At 52.6% G+C, this 22,554-nt stretch overlaps 1 protein-coding gene across 3 annotated transcripts in view; it reads right to left on the bottom strand.

The window, feature by feature from the left end:
* The window catches only part of CCND3 (cyclin D3), a 32,733-nt gene that overhangs the window by 7,360 nt on the left and 2,819 nt on the right, over positions 1-22,554 (bottom strand). The window contains exons 1-2 of one of the 3 annotated variants that reach the window (XM_061363005.1): positions 9,564-9,744; positions 465-680 (exon numbers count right to left, since the gene is read on the bottom strand). In XM_061363005.1, coding sequence (XP_061218989.1) covers positions 465-635 — 171 coding nt within the window. In that variant the 5' untranslated portion in view covers positions 636-680; positions 9,564-9,744. Of the gene's footprint in view, positions 1-464; positions 681-2,331; positions 2,543-9,563; positions 9,745-22,554 lie in introns of those variants that run through there. The other 2 variants (XM_061363003.1, XM_061363004.1) reach the window with 2 other exon arrangements.

Raw genomic sequence — 22,554 nt, 5'->3', positions numbered from 1 at the left:
TCTCATAGGCAAACGGTCTCCAGGGTGTTTGTCACTCGGAGCGGGGCGGCCGCTTCCTCCTCAGCTACCGGCACAAAAGGCCCCCAGGAAAGGGGTTCTGCAATTTCCACCCCGCCTGGCAAAGCTGAACTCAAGAGCTTTGGATCTTTGCTTTAAACTGGTACCAGTCTTGAGACTGAGTTTACCGGTTAACTTTCCACTTACAGCTTCATTTCCCCCCTGCTGTTTGGAGAGGAGTCTGTCACATCACAGCTTCCCACGGCAGAGAGGAGGGAAAGGTCTTCACCAACAGACATCACACCCAGCAGGGCAAGGAGGAGGAAAGGTTGCTTGGGGAATGCAGAGCAAGGTGAAGAAGTGGGGAAAGGAGAAGAGGAGGAGGCAGGGATGCTGCCAAGCAGCAGGATGCAGGAGATAAGAGAGCTGGGAGGAGGGAGAGGGCTCTTGGCGATAGGGGTGGTTACCAGGAGCTGCTGAGGCGTGATGGAGTTGTCTGTGTAGATGCAGAGCTTCTCCACGGTCAGGGGCATGGTTTCACGCAGCTTGGAGGCCAGGAGCATGCAGACTGCTCCCAGGAGCTGCAAGTGGCTCTTGCGCACGGGGACCGAGGACAGGTAGCGATCCACGTAGTTCATGGCCAAGGGGAAGACCTCTTCTTCACACTTCTGCTCCTCGCACACCTGAGGACAACAAGGAAAGGAGGGTTCAATGAGCACAGCACTCCCCAGAGGCTGCCTGCACCACAGCTTCAAAGCTCCTGGTTGTGATGGAGCTTCACACTGTACCTGCAAGGCTTCAAAGGCACCTTAGAGCTAAGGAGTAAATTAGCTGCAGGTGTTAAGCCAATGATTTTGGTGGGATTACACCCAGCTGGAGATGGAACAGGGCAATTCCACCTGAAGTGGTGCAGACACACAAGAAGAATCAATGGCAGAGCCCAAAAGTCCTCCTCCCTCGGCCACTTGTACCACAGCCATGACCAGAATGCAGGAGCCCTGCACTTCATCCTCTGCTCTTATTTCTCAACCAGTATCAAAACACTTGTCATATTTTACTTCCTTCTTTCAATGCAACCATAAAAAACACTGTGGTTTCTCCTCACACAGCAGCCAATGCCACCATTCTCCTTCCAGCAGCACCGAGGACACTGAATGCACAGTCACCATCACTGCCAAGTGTCATCTGCCTCTTGACTGCCCATAGGGCTTCACAAAAAGCAGGCTCCAAAGCACCACTCCCTCAACCACCCCTCTCAGAAAGGGAATTGCAGAAACAGAACAATAATAGCAGGGAAAGGGAAAAAAAACAACAACTTGAAAAGCAAGATGGTCATTATTTCCTTTGACAGAAGCAGCTTTTGCAGCAGCAGCGGGGTGGGGAGCAGGCAGGCTCTATCCCATGTCATTTGTCCTTTGCAGATCTGTTCTTTCTCTATTGAGGCTCTGGCCACCTCATGGAGAGGCCCATGAGATTCCCTCCCTGACCCCCCTGGAACTGCATCCCGCATAGAGCCCCATTCAGTTTGGGTTTAGGGAAGTAAATGGTAGTGGTGCTGCTTTCCCCCTTTGAGAGGGCACTTTCAGCCCTGCCCAAGCACTGCTGAGCTCTGCCCAGTCCTGGGGAGCAGGAAGCAAAGGGGGGTGCCAGCAGCACAGCAGCAGTGGCACTTGGGCCACAACAACCCTGTGCAATGCTCCAGGCATGGGGAAAAGGGCTCGTGAAGGGCCTGGAGCACAAGTGTGATGGGGAACGGCTGAGGGACCTGGGGGGGTCAGTCTGGAGAAGGCTCGGGGGGACCTGATGGCTGCCTCCAACTGCCTGACAGGATGGAGCCAGGAGGGGCTGGGCTCTGCTCCCAAGGAACAAGGGATGGGACAAGAGGAACTGGCCTCAAGCTGCACCAGGGCAGGGTTAGATGGAGCTGAGGAACAATTCCTGCCCCAGAGGTGCTCAGGCATTGGAACAGGCTGCCCAGGGCACGGCTGCAGGCACCGTCCCTGCAAGTGTTGCATGGAGATGAGGCCTCAGTGCCATGGGTTAGGGGTGGCCTTGGCACTGCTGGGAACGGTTGGACTGGATGAGCTTAGAGGTGCTTTCCAAGGGAGCTGGGGCTGTGATTCCAGCAGCAGCCGGCGCACAGATACCGCCCTGCTGCAGGCTCCTTCCTCACCCAGCAACTCCCCCATACCGGAGACCCGACCTCCGGCGCACCCCGCGCCCTGAGGCTTCGGGGCTGTCCTGTCCCCTGGGTCGTCCCTCGCACCCCGAGCCCCCAACAAACAGGGGGGGATGCTCCTGCCCCGCGCTGCGGCTGGAGGGGGGTGCCCGTACCTCCAGCATCCAGAAAGCCAGCATCTTCCGCATGTAGGGCTTGATCTCCCGCTGCACGCAGTGGAAGTAGGAGGCGCGGGGACTGTACCGCTCCTCCAGGCTCAGCAGGTTCTGCAGCACCCGCCGGTCCCCCAGGAGCTGCGGGTCGTGCTCGGCGCGGGGAACGCGGCGAACGGCTTCCACGCACAGCAGCTCCATGGGCGCGGCGGGCAGGGAACGGAATGGAACGGAACGGGATGGACGGAACGGGACGGGACGAACGCAGAAGCAGCCTCCCCACCGGCTCCGCGGACGCCGGGAACTGGCGGCGCAACCCGCGGGGCGGAGCCACCGCCGCCTCCAGCCAATCAGCGGGCCGAGCGGCGGCGACGCGCCGAAAGCGGGCGGCGGCCACGCCTCCGGGGGCGGGGCGAGAGGCGCGCCGGCGGGCTGACAGCACGTGGGGCGGCGGCGGGGCCCCTGCTGCCATGTTGGAGCGGAGGGGGAGCGGACATCGGGACTGGGGCCCCTCGGGCTCACTCCGTCCCTCCCCGGTACCCCCTTTGCTTGCAGGGGCCGCTGCCCGCTCTGTGCAGGGTAGGCGGGCTGCAGAAGGACAGCCCGGGGGCTGCGGCGAGGCTGCTCTCAATGCAACTTCCGCAGGTCTAAAAGCAGTTAATTCAGTATTTACTCCTCTATCTTTTTTTTTCGTGTGTGTCTGCCCCAAGTCCTTCAAGGCTATGAAAACAATCAGCTGTGTACATACTTGGAGCCGGTCCCTACAAAGGCTTCCACAAGTTCCCCTCGTGTTACTCCTGGTGCAGCTCCACAGGAGATAGCGACCTCAGTGTCTGCCCAGATAAGGCTTTGTCAGGCTTGGCTGCGTTTTCCGAATAATTAACAATTGTTTGGAAATGCCTTTGCAAACTGTACACTGAGCAGCCATTCCTCTGGGAATTTCAAAGTCTTTGGGGTCAGTTTGCACTGACTTCCACAGCGCAGGATTTGCTCTGTGCTGGTACCCGAGTTTGGTGCTGGTTGACCCAGCAGTAATTAGTTTCTAGGCTGAGAAGGTGAAGGCTGTCACTCGGGACACGTTCCTCTGATACGGGTTATACCATACAACAGTTCTCTAACTGGAAAGGGGAATGGATTGCCTTCAAACCTGCAAATGAAAACCTCCTCAAATTAGCTCACGGGTCTGATTTTAATGTGAGCTCCCAATCCCAGCTCCAAAAGCAACCTGCCTGATGGAATGACCAGACTGGATAAGCCTCCTCAGCACTGGGATGGTGCCACAATGCAGCATTTACAGCAGCACCTGGAATTCTAATGATTCCAATCACAAATGTGAGAGGTGGGACCAGCAGCTCCTGCTCTAGGCTCCCACAGCCCATTGTGCATGCCCCTGTCCATCAGTTCCCAGCACAGGATTCCTGGGCACAGGAAATGGGATGGACACAAGCCCAAATCCAACAGCAGGAGTCCTGCAGTCCTTGGGGAGCAGACTGCTCCTGTTCAGAAAGAAAATGGAGCAAGGAAGGACTTCTGGGATGCAGCATCATACAAAGGGGACGCAGTGGAACACCCAACTGGTTCTGCTGGGGTATCCCTCACTATATACACATGTAACATGGTTATAAGCCAAGGACCAAAGCATCAAAGAAATGATGAGCCACAACATTCCCCCTCCCACAAGTCACTTGTCTGGGTGTCATGTTGACACATTTAGTACTTTCCCTGCATTTTCAGGCATCTAAAAAGAGTCTCTTAATGCAGAACAAACACACCAAATTAATAAGCATTAAGTAAAACAAGACTGCAAGGCCTTTGTTCTGCCTCCTCAGGATTTCTGTTGTTGTTGCAAATGGAAAACATCTTTTTTGATCAGAGGTTGCGAGTTCCACTGGTGACAGTGAACACAGGTCACACACACCAGAATCCCCTTTCTACACATGGCTTTGGTTTTCTGCAAGGGATGCGACGTTGCCTGAGAACATCCAGCATGGAGACGGGAACTGGAGGAAGGAGAGGGGTGAAGAGATTGATCCCATCCCTGCTGCTTGAAATGAAAAAGAGGAATGTGAGAGGAGATTCTCCCATCCCTTTCCCCACTTCCTTTCACCTTACAAATAAATCTTCAGTGGTGTGGGCAAGAAACATCTGAAGCAGCTATGGGATACATGTCTGTGGACCAGTCAGCTGCTTTTAATCTGGGATGACCCCCCCCCCGCTCTTTCATTGTGAGCAGCATCTCCCACTTGTGAGGGGAAGAGAAGGGCCCCATGGCCCACATTTATAGTAAAAATAGCAGCTATTTGCTTTAGTCAGGCAAAGGGAAACCACAGCACTTGGGTTCTTGGTCCTTCTGGTTTTGGGGCTGTGCCTGTTGAAATTGAAAGTTCTAGGCCTTTTCCCAGACTTGATGGTCGTTGTCCCAGTGCCTGCGACACCCCTGGGCTCGGCGGCCACCGCGCACACAGCGGCACAACAGGGCCCGCTTGCACAAGGAAGTGTTCCCTCCAGATGATGACTTGGCAAAAGCGAGGCCTCTGCAAGCCACAGGATCAGGCTCGGAAAGGGCAAATTACAGCCTGTGGGTGTCCCAAAAAGCCTCTTGTGTGGGTGTGCGGAGGGAAAAGAGAAAATTCCAGGAAAGCCCAATTTTGGTGGCTGCTGTGCAGAGATAGGCAGCTTCCTGGCTTTGGCGACATCAGGAAAGGAAATTCCTTCCGAGTGAACTTGAAAACCCCTGATGGGCTCCAGACTTCCAGGATCTCCAACCAGCAACATTGCTGTTGGCTGAGTCATAAGGGAGGGCATTTTGGGGGTATGTTGATGATGAATTTAAAAGAGGGACCAGCAAAGGGGACAGTGAGGATGCTGGGCCGATTCTGAGGGGCTGCTGGTGTCATTTGTTGGGATGGCCATTCAATAGGAACATATCTATAAGGTCTTTGCTCCAGGAGGTTTTGATCCATGTCACTGTCTGGCCATGCAGGCTGTCAGCCAGCAGGATTTGCACCTTTTCTGCACTAGTTTCTATGTCTTTTATATCTACCTTCAGCCCAATTTTGATCTACCAGAAACTGAGCGCTCTTCCTCCTGGGTCATATTGTGACTATGGTATCATCGGTGACACTGAAATGAAACTACTTAACATACACCAAGGCCTTGAAAACCAAATTCAATGAGCAAATAACTATATCATTTGCTAGAGGAAATCCCCCAAAGAGAATGAAAATCAGGTACCATTTTGTGGATGCATCAGAAAGGGTGAAGATGCTATTTCACACTTTATGGTTTCACGATTTCAAAGCACTTCAAACACAGAATCCCAGCCTGTTTCGGGTTGGAAGGGACCTTAAAGCTCCTCCAGCTCCAACCCCTGCCACGGGCAGGGACCCCTTCCACTGGAGCAGCTTGCTCCAAGCCCCTGTGTCCAACCTGGCCTTGAGCACTGCCAGGGATGGGGCAGCCACAGCTTCTCTGGGCACCCTGTGCCAGCGCCTCAGCACCCTCACAGGGAAGAGCTTCTGCCTAAGAGCTCAGCTCAGTCTCCCCTCGGGCAGGTTCAAGCCATTCCCCTTGGCCTGTTCCTACAGTCCAAAGCCCCCTCTGTATTTCTTGCAGAGCCCCTTTAGCTATTGGCAAACTGTTCTATTATATTTTACATCCAATTTTCCCCAAAGGGGAGAGATTTTTGCAACGATCCCCAGCAGGACCAAGGGCTGTGGCACACAAGGGCTGGTGAGGATGGAGCAGAGGAGCAGGTCAGGCTGGGATGCCCATGAGTCGCAGCCCATGGGCATGGGGAGCTGAGGGTTTCCTGCACTCAATCCCATGCTCAAACACAAGGCTGCTTTCTGCCCCCAGAGCTTTCCTCATCTTACTCATTCCTAACGCAGAAAAAATGCTTTCACTGAGCTGAAGGGAAGTTTGGTTGAGTTCAAGTTTAATATCTCACCCCAGGGATGTGTTTCCTAATACCTTTCCCATTACTGGCAACCACTGCATTCCCTTTCCTCTGACTTGGTCAGGCTAACTAATCACTTTGGGGTGATATAATCTGTAAACCCAGCCTCAGCCATGCTTAGATAGATCTGGTGATGATGAGGATTCTGAAGAAGATAAAACTTGCTGCTTCAAATGCCAAAGTGCAGCTTTTCCATTGACTGAAAGCTCCATCTTGGACCAATTGCCTCTCTAAACAAAACTAAAACTGGGATTGTTGATGCTGTTGGGGTTTCTGCTCTATCCCTGCACCTAAGCATGCCTGTTCTTGGGCTACAGATCAGCTTAACCTGAGATATGGCTCCAAAGGAGCCAGCCCAATTTCCCTCAGCAAACCATTGAGGCCAGCAGAGATTTCAGTGTAGTTTCATCAGATGTTTTATGGGAAGCATTAGGACGGCTTTGCCTTCATCTGTCATTTCAGCAGCCCGTTTCTGCCTTAGTTCCTTTTCCTAACAAAGCCTAAATGAAGTCACCTTTTCATTGCCTCAAACTCATGAGGTGAAGGCCCAGTTTTGCTCCCAAAAGGCACAATTCAGACACCAGCCAAATTCAGCTGGTAGAGATTGAAAGAAAGAGCAGAGGAGAAACATGCAAAGCTGAAACCAATCAATTTCAGAAGGCAAATGGGGCCTGGAAAGCCCCCGGGGGGGGATATATATTTAGCTCATTTCAGGGGATTATCTGTGGCTGCCAAATATGCAAATTGTTATAAAACACTGCCCTGCAATTTTACATCTCCAACACATCTCTGTTACAACACCCTGCCCTTGTCCATCCTTCCTGCCTTCCCCTGCCCTGAACTCATCTCCCTGCCCACGTCTTGCACAGATCAGATGGGTTTGGGTTTCTCTAAGAGGTTTTGCTTGCACGACACTCTGCAGCTGATGTGGTAGGAGCGGGGCCTCTCTGCCAGCACAAAGTGCCAGGCAGTGGGGCTGGGCCAGCTCCAAGCTTCCCAGTGGTGCAGGGAGAAAGGGAATGTGCTGTGGCTGTCCTGGAGAAAGAACCAGTCCTGCCTGGGGAAGTGAGGAGGAAGGGGAGACCTTAGAGCAGCTCCAGTGCCTAAAGGGGCTGCAGGAAACCTGGAGAGGGGCTTGGGAAAAGGGCCTGTAGGGACAGGGCAAGGGGAATGGCTTGAACCTGCCCGAGGGGAGACTGAGCTGAGCTCTTAGGCAGAAGCTCTTCCCTGTGAGGGTGCTGAGGCGCTGGCACAGGGTGCCCAGAGAAGCTGTGGCTGCCCCATCCCTGGCAGTGCTCAAGGCCAGGTTGGACACAGGGGCTTGGAGCAAGCTGCTCCAGTGGAAGGGGTCCCTGCCCATGGCAGGGGTTGGAGCTGGAGGAGCTTTAAGGTCCCTTCCAACCCAAACCATTCCATGGTTCTATGATTCTATGAAGGGGGGACTGGCCCAGCTGGAACAGAAGCAGGGAGAAAGGAAAACGCTTTACCTCTGGGAGTGCATCAGGCCAGGGCAGAGGGCAGGCTCAGAGGGGTGCCAGCAATGGGCAGGCAACATCTCAGCAGGTGAGTTGAGTCTGTGCTGGATGCAGCTCCTCGGAGGGAGGACATCCTGTGTGCATGGCAGTGTTTTGGGGGTAGAAAGAAAACGACTGCTACCCCAGGGACTCCCCCGACTTGGGGTGCACCTGACTGTATTTGCTTCAGCATAGGCTTGGGGACTTTGAACTAGAGGCAGACCTTGAAGGCGAGAAGCCTTTACCAGGAGGTGGCTGCTGCTGCTCGGTTTGCCCCTGGTCTAACTGAAAGGAAACATCTTGTACCAAGGCCACAGCAGCCAGAAGGTGCCTGTGCAGCAGCCAGCACCGAGCTGAGTGCTCTCACCTCCAGTCCTACAGCTGTGTGTGGTGGCAGACCCCAGGGACCATCCCAACCTCTGCTGCCAAGGCTGGCTTTACCGTGCACAGCACACGTGTCCTCCCCAGGCAGGGAGGAAGGATGCTCATCCCACCGCTTCAAAGTGCAAAGCCAAAAGGGGAGATGTTTAGGATCTACAAACCATAGCGATCAGGTAGAAGGGAAGAGGAATGTCACAGCCCTGTGTTAATAAATGGAGGTACAATCCCCACAGCATCACCTGCAGCTTTGAAGACAAGTCTCCTGCTGTAAGTATGATGCTGTGCTGGCAGAACGGCCTTCCCTGAAGGCACAAATGTGGCTGTATTTCTGTGACTGTCACGGCCAGGTACCTCTGTATATCCCAACAGATGCAGAGATCACATTCCCTGAGATGCTGTAAGAAAATCTGGATGCATTTCTCCCAGCTGGATATTATCTACATAAGCTTCTGCATCCATGTCATCAGTAATTACTGCCATTAACAACACACTCATGCAAGACACTCTGCGAACACATACACAGCACCAGGCAAGGAGCATCCCCGCTGTACTGAGGCAGATCTTTGGTGGAGTGATTCCAGTGGTTGCCCAATACATGAACCATTTCTTCCAACACTCACATCTGCTGTGAGCCCAAGAGTTGCTGCTCCTGCTCCCTCTGCCCTTTCCTAAGTATCACAGTGGCAAAAGATGATGTCTCCTGAACATCATAATATCCTTATATCTAATATATATATTAGGATATATAATATATTAATAGAATATCCTAACCTGAAATCAGAGGTTGAGTTAGAAAAAGTGGCACTGTGTCTTACTCAACTATCGCTACTAGAGCCAGGCTTCAGGCACCCCAAAAGTCCACAGCTTGTGCTCCTGTCCTGTACCTGTAAGCAGAACCCCATCCTCACTGCACTACTAGAGCCTGAGCAGAAGAGCATCAGATCCACTGCCGTGCACTACCACAGCCAGCCTCCCACCAGGATACTCTCTGTATGTAGCAATTCAAACAGGAACTTCCTTCCCACTGCGAGCTGACAAACAAAAGGGTTCCTGCAATCAGGCATGAGTGCTTCTGAGTTTGTTTCAGTAGCTCTTGAGCATGATTTAGAAGGTGAGCTGGCAGACCATGGCCCCAGAACAAGTGCTGACATCTGGGCAGTGAACAGCCTGTGCCAGGGGCTGAGCCAGACTGATTTCAGGGTGAAATCCAGCTGGATAAGCTCTGCCCTGGCTGCTGCCACAGGGCTGATCCCTGGGATCTGCTTCACACTGAAGAACACTCTGGTGCTACCTGTATTTGAGAACTACACACCATAAGCTGCTGGGGATGGAGAAAAGATGAGGGGATGGCAGCAGAGGAAAGCAGGAGCATCCGTGCTTACCAATGAGGGCACTGGAACGACTTGCTCCTTGCTCTCAGCAGATGAAGGCCAGGCCTTGACAGGGAGCCATCACCTCCCTGATGATCTTCCACAGCAGACAAGGGGACTGTACAACTGTTGTTGGCTCTTCAACTCCATGGTGGGGGAGACTCCCTGCTGCACAGCCACCTTGCCAGTGCCCGTGCAGGCCCAGGGCAATGATAAGTGCAGAACTGCTGCACAGCCTCATCATCAGAGCTGCTGCTATCTGCACAGCTCAGGTCAGCCCTGCCAGGAACTGTCAGTGCCATAACACCTCCTCCTTCCTAACACAGCTGAGCCAAAGCCCATTGCAGGCAGCTGATGGATGCTGGCCCAGCAGCTTTAGAAGCAGCTGGAGATGCTGGAGCTCCAGATGCTGGTTTGGACCCACAAAGGTGTTACGCTGGCAGGTAAGTGGCTGTCACTGGGGCACTGCAGGGATTACTGAGCTCTGCCAGCAGATGTGACCTCTCTGGGAAGCCATGGCCCTGCTGGAAGCCTATAAGGGAATGGAGGAGCATGTGACAGATGAACACACAAGGAACGCATGGACAAGGACACATGGGTCGTCACGGCCTGGCAGGTGCAGCTTTGCTGCTCCTTGCCCTGGAATGCCCCTGCCTCTGCTCTCTAAGTGTGACTTTGGAACTGAGATCTCTGGAGTCTCCCTTGTGCCTTCTCCTTCTGTGTGTTGGACCAACGCGGTCTCTGGGAGGAGAGCTGCAAACAGCAAGAGGAGGAAAGAGACTCTTCAACATGGACTGCAGTGATAGGTCAAGGGATGATGGGTTTAAACTGAAACAGGGGAAGCTCAGGTTGGAGATAAGGCAGAAGTTGTTCCCTGTGAGGGTGCTGAGGCACTGGCACAGGGTGCCCAGAGAAGCTGTGGCTGCCCCATCCCTGGCAGTGCTCAAGGCCAGGTTGGACACAGGGACTTGGAGCAAGCTGCTCTAGTGGAAGGTGTCCCTGCCTATGGCAAGGGGCTTGGAACTGGATGAGCTTCAAGGTCCCTTCCAACACAACCCATTCCATGATTCTATGAAGCATGCAGAGAACCAAAGGGGGGAAGATGAACTGCTCTGCTCAATCTGTGACAAATGTGTGGCTCAGCTGGCAAGTGACAGAAGGAGATGCTGGTCTGACACAGCCAAGGAGCTTTCATTCCCCAGGCTGAGCGCTGAGCAGCACACATGATGGAGAGTGGAGTGAGTTGTTTCTCCTTGCACCTGAAGGGCTTCTTGCATTCAAACAAGGCAAATGTCAAATTGGCACGAGATTTTGACTTGTCAGCCCAGGCAGAGACAGGAACTGGGAAGAGGCATCCTTAGAGCCAGAAAGGAAAGGGGGGATAAGGAGAGGAAAAGAACAGCTGAATCAAGGATCAAGGACTGGATTCTCAGCAGCCAGCAGATGCTTGTTCTCCAGGTGGTGGAAGAAGCAGGGTCTGGATTATTCTCAGCCAAAGCAAAGTGTGACCATGTTTGCATAAGAGCATCGATTGCTCTACCTCTGCTGGCAAATAAACCTCCCACTGCTCAAGATCAAGCGACAGTGGTGAAGCACGGACCAGACCTACATCTTCTGAGCCCCAGTGGTTTGTGGGGCAGGCAGATGTGTATAGAAGTGATGGTTGTACTGAAGGAAATGCTCCTTACTGGGTGAAACACAGAAACTGAGAGTACTGCAGTTACCGAAGGAAATCAGAGCTGGGTCAGTAGAGACCAAAGATGAAAGGGGAGGGGGGGATGATCAACCAAAATATGGGGAAATAATAATACTACTGCTGATGTTCTCAAGGCCTGCAGAGATCACTATCATGGGCTACACCCCTGCTGGCCCAGGGCACCGTGGTACCCAAAGCTCAGCTCTGGCAGGGTGGAGCTGTTAGCATCTGCACCAGCTCTGGCCCCCTGCCTGCCCTGGGCAAGAGAAGCCTCAAAGAGCCTTCAGAGGATGTTTTTCTCCAACAAAGCTGGGAAAGTGGTTGATTTTTCTACCTGAAAACAAGTCCATCCGTCCTTCCATTCTGCCCGGTCAATCTCTGTCCTTGCCATGATGGAAATTCAGGCTAAGGGATAAGGAAGCTCTTCCCTGTGAGGATGGTGAGGCCCTGGAACAGGTTGGTCAAAGAAGTAATAAATGCTCCATCCCTGGCAGTGTTCAAGACCAGGTTGAACAGAGCCTTGGGTGACATGGCCTAGTGTGAGGCATTCATACCCATGGCAGGGGGCTGGAACTGGATGATCTTAAGGTCCTTTCCAGCCCAAACCATCCTCTGGTTCTTTGTGGGGTGGAAGCAGCAGGGTTTGGCCCTGACACCATACAGGGGATTTTTTCCTGGACACAGACACACACTTTGGGCCCCTGCCTGCCCCAGCCCCAGTGCTGCAGCCCAGGCCTCACCACAGCGGGTCCCCTGCGCTGCAGCATGGCCCGAGCTGGGCAGGAAACATTCCTCCCATCCCACAAACATCTTCCTGTTCCGCAGCAGGATGAACCCAAGACCTCTCAGTGCTTCTATAGCCTTGTTTGCTAAAGAAACAAGCCCCATACAACCCCGCTGCCTGTGGCTGTGTTCTCTTTCCCATCAATTCTTAGTCCTTTTTCCCATTTCAGCCAAGCTGGACTGACTTGATCAGGTAAAGCTACCACTGCTGTTACATCCCCATGAGCCTCCTATAAGCAGGAGAGACCCAAATCACACTTCCACTGAGAAACAGACTCAGTCCTTTGCAGACCCTGCGTAACACACACAGGAGCTTGAGTTCTGCCTGACCTTGCTGCCCATGGAAAGTGTCTGGAAAGATGTGCTGCACCACAGCACGACCTGGATGTGGGATGATAAACCCAAGTCCAAGACTTGCTTCCTCTTGTCCAGGATACTCTGGACCCAAGGTGGCTCCAGCCACTGCAGCAGGGTCACACATTCCCTGTTCTAACAGGCATGGGGACTTTCAGCTCCAGCACAGGGCATCAGATGTCTCCAGCACCCACCTTGTTGCACCCTTCCTCAGCAGGAAACTGGGAGCAGCTTTTGCCTTGACCCTTCAGCAAAGCACCCACCACATCACCCACACCCCTCCACCCCCCGGCTCCTCACCACACACTGCAGAGGACACTTTAGCTTTCATCCCCTTGCTACCACCTCACAGCTCTTCACTGTCTCAATGCCTAATCGTGCATCCCAGCTCCTGGTTTATCTGGGCCCTGAGGCCACCCTGGACCCGTGGCCATGCCAGAAAGGTCAGAGATAAGGAAAAGCTCCTTTTGTGCTCCTGTCTCCGTGCTTGGGCTTCTTAGAATCGAGCTGCCCTCAGAGAGACAGATGACAAACAACTGCGTGGGGATGCAGACTGATAGTGCTTCCGTAAGTGCCCTGCACTGTCTTTTAATGCCCAGGCAGGAGGGAGAGGATACCCTAAGGCATCGGCAGGCTCACATCCCTACACACAGAGAAGCACAAGAGCAGCAAGAAGAGATGTACACATACAGCTGAATCCACTCCTGGCCTGGAAGAGGTAGAGATGCACCAGTGTCCTCCAGCTGCTGCAGCCTGGCAGGGAAGCCTGGGAGCATTTAAAGAGGGTGAGATCGATGCCAGTGCTGGCAGGCAGCACAAAGCCTCAGACTTCCCTCCACAGCCCGAGCTGAGGCTGGCGATGGGTCCAGGGCCAGGATGCTGAGCACAGAGCTGGTGTCTAGGCTGAGGCACAGAGGAATTCCCAGTCAGGTCACTGGGCAGGCAGCACTGGAGGGGTCTGGGAACCAATTCCTGAGCCAAGTGAAAATAACCTCTGGCTTTTCATCAGTGGTAAGTTAGAAGGTGGATGGAGAAATAAGATCATACACACTGAATCCCACCTTTCTAAACCTATCCCGTTCCATCAGAACTGCTGTGAGCTTTGCTCCCAGCTTAGGCCAATAGTGAGCATTTTGGGAACTCCCATCCCTGCAGCTTAGCAGTGATGAATGAGTTCAACACCTTCAAAGTGCTTTGCTGCTGTACGTTTCCCAAGCAGGCAGTGCAAATGCTGCTTCTGGATTAAGAAAGACCATGGAATACCTGTTTAGTTTATAACTGGAATAAGATTTAGATGTCCTGTTGTACTGCCTGACCACATTCTACTTGCACACAGCATCCCACCACTGTGTACAACTCTTGTTGTTGTTTCTGCAGGAACACTGAGACACCCACTTCCCTTCTGCTCCCAGCAGGAAGGCTGGTGCCAAAGGCTTTAGATTCCAGCATTCCCTCCAGTAAATCCGTTCTGCCTTACTGTCTGCATATGCAGTGCTGGGGAGAGCCACACAGCTGGGCCTGGGGCTGTTACAGCTAATAAGTGACTTGCAGTAACCTCCAGGATTAGTATTTGCACCTCCTCAGTCTCCTGCCAAGGCAGCTCCTTCCTCCAGCCACAGTCTCCTCCATCACTGTCCCCTGCTACTGCCTTGGTATGAAGTGATGCCAAGTGTCTGCATGACTTGGTTTAGGACAGAGCTTGTGATCTATCTGAAAGAGGAGAGACACATTCATCTAAGTGTCAGCTACTCCTGGGAACACATCAACCAGAGACACCAGAAGCTAACAGTGTACCCTGGAAACTCCTGCTTGGGTCAGTAGATGGACTCAGCTCTGAATACCAGCTTGATGTCCATGGAAACAGCAGATCTCTCTTTTTCAGGCACACACTGCTGGAGATTACAGTTGATCCTAAGGTAGGAATAAACTAACCCAGGGACTGGGCATTTGTCCCTCTGAACCTGACAGGGTTCTCCTGCTAGATGGGGTTAGGAGCTGCTGCAAGGCCAAGACCAGACTCATATCCTTTGCTGTTACAGCATCAAAATCCCAAGTGATTCCCTCCCTGATGCAAGCACAAGTCCTCAGCCCCTGCTGAGAGCAGGGAGCTCAGCCTGTGACCAGTGATGGCTACAGAGTCCCATCCCTGGGGCCAACAGCTGAGATGGTGACATACAACAGGTTTAAAGCCAGGGCTGATGTTTGCCCTGTTATCCCCTTGAGACCCCCTCGACCTCACCAGGCTCCCATGTGCAGCACAAAGCAGCTCTCAGCCCGCCCAGCTCCACAACATGCAAACTTATTTTTACCTGACAGCTATGTTTGAAGTATACACAAGTGTTTATTTACTTCCTGCAGTGAAAGTTAAGAAGGGGAAAAAATAGATGCTGAGCAACGATCTCTGCTCACCTGCAGAGGCTGATGGTTGGCTGCGCAGCTGAGCACTGCAGTGCCGCCCTACAGACACACCACTTCCCACTCCCCATCTCTTGGCACTTCTTGCACCTGCAGCTCTGGCTCAGCCAAGCCCTCAGGCACAGTTAGGTGCCCAAAGGAGATATAGCTGGTCACATCCACATCACAAAGCATGTGGATGATGCTTTGAGCTAGACCTGCAAACCACTGCTTCAGAGCAGGGATGGTTATTGAGAGCAGAGATGATGCTTGAATCCTCAGCTCCAAAGGTCTGCTGTACTTAGGCCACTGTGCCCTACATTTAACCCTTCAGGCTTTGCAAGCTGATGGGTTCAAAGAGCTTTAACAGTTGCATCAGGGTGAAAACCAGCTGCAAGAGAGGCAGAACACAAATGTGGCACAAGAGCTTTGAGGAGAGATGGAAGCAGGGACGTTACACAACATCTCAGCAGCAGTTTCACTGCAGACACTGTCACAGCTTGAATCACATCAGGTTTTCCCAGCTCTGGTGCTCTCACTGCTGCTCTCACACTCCATTACCTGTTTGCGTGCTATGCAACACCCAGCAGAGCTGAGCCTCCCCTTGCATCACAAGCAGTAATGGGGTTGGATCCTTCCCTGCACTGACCAAGCCATGCCACAGGCCTAGATGTGCACCCAGGGCTCTCTCTTGGGCAAGAGAAAGCTGCTGAGAGAGTTACTGGGTAAAGCTGAGAGGTGTCATCTCCCCACATGAAGGATACGGGGGAATCTCTGCAAAAATCTGAGCCTCTCTGGGGTATTTCCAATGGAGAGGCTGAGCTGGGCTCTGACTGTCAATGCAAGTAAATAGATCAGGCAGACCTCCCATCTTTATTTAGTCATAAGTTTCCTGGCTCAGGCCAGGAATCTAAACAGAGCTGGTTTGAAAGGTGCTTTCCATAAGCCTGGAGTCCATCTGTGCTTGCCTGGGCCCAGCTCCCCCATAAAACATGTGCATACAGAAACCTGAGCTGTCCTGAGGAGCAGAAGTACCTGAATGCTCCAGTTTAGAACAGGCCGTTTTCAACTGAAAAGCCTTTGCAAGAGAATGCCCCAGCCACATATGGAAAGGAATAAGGTGAACTGTGCAAAGAACAATTAGGGTTGGATCAAGCAGATCTACACCCATCTGTGTGGAGCAGGGGACCAGCCCCACCCAGCCTTGGGCCACCAAAATGCCTCCCAGAGAGAGCTCTGTGGTGGCTGCAAACAGGGATGCAGGATGGAGCTGCCTGCACAGGGATGTGCTGCACCTCACCTCTGCTGATGGTGAGGAGGTGGTGACAGCTAAACCCCACAGCAGAGCTGCTTTGGGCCTCGTCAGATGTTGGTGTTGAGGCACCAGTGCTGGTCTCAGGCATTGCAGGCAGGGGCACAAACAGTTCTGCTGATGTTCCTTTCATCTCCCCCTTGCCCAAGCTGTGGCTCTTGCGCTGCCAGCACGCTGCTTACCTCAACTACACGCAAGGGCAGAAGGACACAAGGCAGCACTCCTGCACCAGCTCCGACTTCTGCTCTCAAATAGGAAGTTGATAAAACCCTCACTTTTTGGCTGCAAGAAGAAAATCAGATTTCAAAACCACTGTCAGAAGGGCTCAGTCCTGCAGCAGCCCTGGCATTAACCCTTTGCAGAAGGCAGCTGGGGCTGACATCAGATACCCTGGTCTTGCCTTGCTCAACCCTTTGGAGGCTTTTCCCCCTCCCTGAGCTGCTGTTTACATTCTCTTGTAACACTGCTTTTACCTTGGGACCTATCAGATGGCAAAGCTGCCTTCCTCCAGGAGCAGCATGGGGGGTGGAGAGCAGGGAGGATAGGAGAGGGTAGGGAAAACGGCTGTCTCAGTTCATGTGCACCCACTGCAAGCAAGGAGCAGAGAGGAAAGAGAAGCCCAGCGCCAGGCTGGATGGCAAAACCCTCTCAGCAAAACACTTGGCTCCTGGGGGAAGATCCAGCTCCTCAGTGGCTGCATGGGCTCTCCCAGCCCCAAAATCCCTATTCCAAAAGACAACTCCCAGAAGAGCCAAGTTTCACCTCTGTTTGGAGGTGGGTTTTTACACCCAGCTGGCACACTTCTGCTTGAGAATCCCTTCTCAAGGGACAGACACACAGTGACCTATAGATCTCCAGGGCTTGAGAGGTGTCATTCAGTACCTCAGAACATCCATAGCCATGCTCAAGAAAGCACTTGGCACACAGAACATCCCAGAGGACTGAGCCCTGGTGTTTGCTCCAAGGATCCACACTGCCATGGCTCTTTGGATTGAAAGGATTAGGCCTGGGGGAACTTAGGAAAGTCACAGCTTCAGCATCCTTTTAAGTACAGAAAGTACCATTAGAAGAGGTCAGTTTTCAGGTTGTTTTGCCCATGTCTTTTGCTGCCCTGGCCTAGAGGTGGTGCTGACCCTGGTGGGGGTGTAGAGCAGAGGCCCACAGCAGCCAGAACATGAGGACCATCAGCTCAGCAGATCTTCTCCACACACATATTTAATGGAGCTTGGAAGCATCCTGCTCCCAGGGGAGGAAATTCCCTAGTTCCTGGGAGGCAGCAGATTTGTCTCACCTCTCAACACACACAAACACCCCTTTGGAACCCTCCTGCCATGTGATGGAGCAGCACAAGCCGTCCCCATCAGCCCTGTTCCTTTTGCAATGTCCCTGGGATGCTGTAGGTCGCACACAGCCTTTGCAGAAGGTCCCAAGCACTAACCCAGCTCTGCGATTCTCACCCCCTTCCCCTCCTCTTTCACTGCCTCTTCTCTATCAGTCTGTGATGAAATGGAGCATGTTCAACTGCCACAGCCAGATGTGGGGACCCCCTTCATGTGTCAGAAGAAAGCAAAGAATCTGAATCACATAGGGTGACAGTTGTCTGCATGTGAAATGGGGCCTGGAGCTCTCTGTGTACACCCCAGCCACAGGATCCTTGCTTGTGCCATGGGAACTCGATTTATCAGCTCTTCAGAGGGCTGAGCTTACAGATTTACCCCCAAATAGACCCTGCTGTCAAGGGAGAGTGAGGAACCCTCCCATGGAAGTCAATGCAGATCACAGTTCTCTATGCCCAAGGAGCCTTTTAAGCACAGACCTGCTCTTCCCCATCTTCACAGGTCAATATAAGCCTTGCTGCCCTCAAAGCTCCCCATCCCTCCAGTCAAACTAGATGGTTTGACAGCCATGGATAGCTTGGTCTGCATCTGCCCTAGGGCAGCCTCCCTTGCTCCCAGCCACACAAGTGCCACCCTGAGCTCCATCAAACCCCCTCTCCATTGCACTTCAGGAGGTGTCTGTTGCCACCAGCCCTGGGAAGATCAGTTCTTGGGGTGACACCAGCACCCTTTTGGCCTGATAGAGGTCCTCACAGGCAAACCCAGGTGACACACAGTCCTGCTCTGAGGAGAACACCATCCAAGGAGCATCATACCCTAACTATTCTATGATTCTGTGATCCTATGATCCAGTGCCACCAGTTTCTCCCCACAAACATTTTCTTCACTATTTTGTTTTTGCCATTTCCTGGGACAGGGAATATTCTGGAATTTCCCAGCCCATCATCACTGGGTTGGACCCTCAAAAGGCCAGGGCACAACAGAGGCACAGCAGCAGAGCCAACTCAGAAATGTGACCAGTGCTTATGGAGAAAGCTTCAGCCTTAGAGAAGAAGAGACATGAGGGAGGAGGAAGGGAGATGCTCTCCATCCCCATGCCCAGAGCAAGGGGGGAACAGACACAAGAAGCCTATCGCTGGCCCCCAGCTGGTGCGGCTCCCTGGAGCCAGTGGAGACAGGGCTGTCATCTGTGTGAGCCTTTATCAGCTCCTGTTTCTGCTCTGGGCCTGTCTTGCTCCAAACTCTCGATTTCCAAAAAGGGTGGGAGATGTCCTGGAATCAGCAGCACATCCTGAACAGCTGCTGCCAGCCCCTATCTCTGCCTCACCCCTTGTGCTCCTGCTGCTGCAGCCCCAGAGAACAAGCTGCTAACACAGCGGCCTTGAGGAGGGACCTTACACCACAAGCCCAGAGCGGTCCGGTTGTCTGATAGGGTTCAGTTTGGAGTTCCCATCATGTGTGGCTGATCCAAGGCTTCCATAGATTAACTGTGTTCCTGTGGGAACAGCTCTGTGGAGAAAACAAGTTTTCCCAGCTAAGGTTTATTCCAGGCTATGATGTGGAGCCCCTTTTTCCTCTCATAGAAGGCAGAGAGCTGTTTCAATACCCAAGGCATGGAGCAACTGGCATGAAGACAGCACTGCCTGCATCTCCAGCATGGGCAATGGGATTTTACCATGGCCATGGGTAGAAGAAGGAGGTACATATGGACATGGACAACCAGGTCTCTCTACCCACCTGCACAAAGAGACTTAAGCATCTAATCCCAGTTGGAATAAGTCTCCAAGCCAGCAAAAACCATGCTTTTTGGGGGGTGTGTGTATGTGTGCATATGATTTTAGAGACATTAAGCAATGCAGCTCCTGAAATCAAGGCAGGCCTTCAAAAAGGCAGGTTCTTTGTGGAAGTCCTTGAAAGACAAATTATTTAACAAGCCTCCCTCTCCCGACAGCCTGTTTCAGAATTCCTTCCCGAGAAGCCTCCCTGTCCCCCAAGAATCCTGTTTTGAGCACACATGAATAAACTTCACACTTTGTTCTTAGGAAGAATCTTTTATCAGCTTCTCGGCCTGATAGTGACAGTTTTCATTTCATCTGAAGGTAGGAATAGGGAGCTGGATTTGATCAAACAAGAATCAGTCCAAACCCGAGCTCTAAACTCAGCCCAAACCTGCTGAGAAGGTCCTACATTTCATCCATTGCTGCTGCTTCTGTATTTGCAGCATCCCACTGGGAAGAAAAAAGGGACTTTCATCAGACTGAGCTCAAATTTACAGCTATAGGCACTTGCTCAAAGTGCTTTGCTAAGAAGCTCTGATGCTTCAAATGACGGATTTAATGGGCAAATGAAGGTGACAGCAGACCCACTCAACCCTGTTACTGTCACCCACTCCTGTAAGAGTGGGCAGCTCCCAACTCTGCAACTCTTCCACTCAAATCACTGCTGCTTCTCTCGCTATTCCCTAGATCCATTTTAAAGATGGGGAAAAAAGCACAACACAAAAGAGAAGCTTAGTGCTTCACACAAAGACTGACAGCAGAGCCAAACCCAGGCTCTGGATGCTGGTGTCCTGGTCCTTGCATCCCAGCAGCAGCCCAGTTTGTACCACATCACCCAACAGTGTGAGAAGCATCTCAATGAGCTTATAAAACCCCTCAGTCCTACCTAGAGGTTTAGCCATGTCCATGCATAAGACTCAGCTGAGGCATGTGGGCTCTTCAGAACCCATCCAAAGAGCTTCCCCATCCTTTGGGAATGGGAAGCACTCACAAGAACACACCAAGCCCAGCTGGGATAGGTATTCCAAGCTTTCATCCTCTCCTCTGAAGCACAGCCAGGGCAGCCCCTCACAGCATGGCCCGTGAGCTGCTGCAGGAGCCCCTCATGCTGGCCCTGGCTGCTCCCTACTCTGATAGAAGAGCTACCACAGCTCATCTTGATTAGCAGGTACCCTATCCCACCATCCATCCCCGGGCACAGAGGAGCAGGATTCCTTTCCCCACTTCTACCCTGCAAAGACAACACCCACCATGTGGTTTCCTGACATAACGGAGATACTTGTCAAGGCAGCAAGAACCCATATGTGGGAAGTGGCCTCCTCTGAGCTGAGCTCTGTCAGTGCTGGTGCTCTGGGGTAAGGCTGTCACCCTGTGGGGCCAGCAGCAACACCTCACACACTGCAAAGCATCAAAGGCACATGTGAGACAGCTCTGGCTCAGAGCTGAGGTGGCCTCATCTGGCAAACGGTCAGCCACAGGGTGCAAAAACACACAGGAGAGATTGTCCTGGCCCAGCTTTAATGCTGACAACTGACATATAAGAGAGACAGTACCCACCTTACTGTGCAGTGCTTCCTCCCACAGCCTGAAGGTCTGAATCTCTTGAAGGAGACATTTAAAAGTCAGGCAGATACTTGAGGTGGGGAATGGGCTCATGGCCCAAGGGAAGATAGGCCAAATGTGGATGCAGGGGTCAGCAAACAGGGATAATTGTGGGTTTGCTGCAATTACACATTGCATTTGCCATCTCTTGGTCCAGGATGAATGAGAAGAGAGGGATTCAAGAGAGATCAAGGTCAGACATCTCAACCTATGACTGCTCCATCCATGTGACACCTGGCAGTGTCCCTCTGCCTGGCTCCTCAGACCAAGATCTGCTGTTGCTCAGAAAGAGAAGTTCACATCTAATGGGTTCACAAAAGCAGCTGAACCCACTCCTCATCACCTTTGGACCCTAAAGCTTCAAACAGGGACAGAATGGAGAGCATCATCCCCTGAGTCACCAATGAGGCAGGATGAGCTGACCAGAGATCTGCAATAGTTCTTGGCAGCGCTGCCTCTGGGCAGCCTGGAGGTGTGGGTTTACATGCTTGGTGGATGAGACACGGCACTGACTCAGGAACACAGCATGAGCTGGGGGAATAGGAAGGAACAGTTTTTACATCAGTGTTGAAATAAAAGGCCCAGCAGGTATCAGTCACCCCAGGCCTGCCTGAAGCAGTGAAGATGCTCCAACACTCTGGTTTGGCCAGAGCTCTGAGACCTCCACACTGTTGCAGGCTCATCCCCAAGGATGTGTAGCAGGGAAGGAGCACCTTCAGGCTCCACTTCCAGCACAGACACTGCTGTATGGCATCACCTCAAGCAGGATGCTGGCTTTGCTGCCTGCTCAGAGCTGCCTATAGACATCACATCTATGAAGCTCAGCAGCTGAACCCCAGTACTACCTGCTCAGAGCCAATCCTGCCATGCCTGGGAGTGTGCTGCACCCTTGAGGAGCCCTATGAAGCACACACTCCCCTATGAAGAGATGCATTTTATCTCCTGTTGTAACCCTGCTGCCCTGCACTTCAAACCCCTGGCTCTTGCTGTTAGATCAAAGAGCCCTCACCCACCAGCCACCTCCTCCCCTCATGGTTATAGGTTTGACTCAACAGCTTCAAGCTTTACCCTCAGAAAACTCCCCATGAGCAGCCCCAGCTCACACACCGAGGTGCACGTTGCATCCTGGAAACTCTTCTCCACCCCCTGCCCACGTTGCATGGGTTTGGAAAGTGAATGTAAATTCCAGATGGAAGCCCTGGGCACTATCCAGAGCTCCCACACCTCACTGGGAGCACAGGCAGGGCCAAGACCAAACAACAAAGCCAGTAAGAAACGTGCCAGGGGTTTACTTCAAGGGGCTTTAACCAATATATGTGTACGTTAACAGCAGTTCTGTTGCTTTAGAGATGAGGAGAATAACAAAGAAATAATATTCCTCAAAACAGTAAGGAAAATGCTAAAACAACAGCAGGAAGATGGCTGCAAGATCTCTGCAGCCCAGTTCTCATTCCCGCAAGGCATAAACCAATGTCCTTGCAGGGGGAAAAATACCCAAACTCTGAGCTGGGCAGTTTATTCCCTGCCTGCCCAGCAGCTTCCTCCACATACCAACTGTGTGTCACTGTCAAACTGCAGGATGAAACCCCCAGAGCTGGGGGCTCATAGGAGCTCTGTGGCACAAGTGGGTGCAGGGAGGGGTTTAATGGCATCCTCACAGCTCAGGGGTGCAAGAACTGAAATTCACTGATCAAGTTGCTCAGAAATAACATTGTGGTGAATGCCCCATCCCTGGCAGTGCTCAAGG

The sequence above is a fragment of the Neopsephotus bourkii genome, unplaced genomic scaffold, assembly GCF_033783945.1.
Source record: "Neopsephotus bourkii isolate Nb327-2 ecotype Australia unplaced genomic scaffold, CSIRO-AGI_Nbou_v1 NB_1139, whole genome shotgun sequence".
NCBI lineage: Eukaryota > Metazoa > Chordata > Aves > Psittaciformes > Psittacidae > Neopsephotus > Neopsephotus bourkii.
This window is presented reverse-complemented; position numbering and strand designations above follow the sequence as displayed.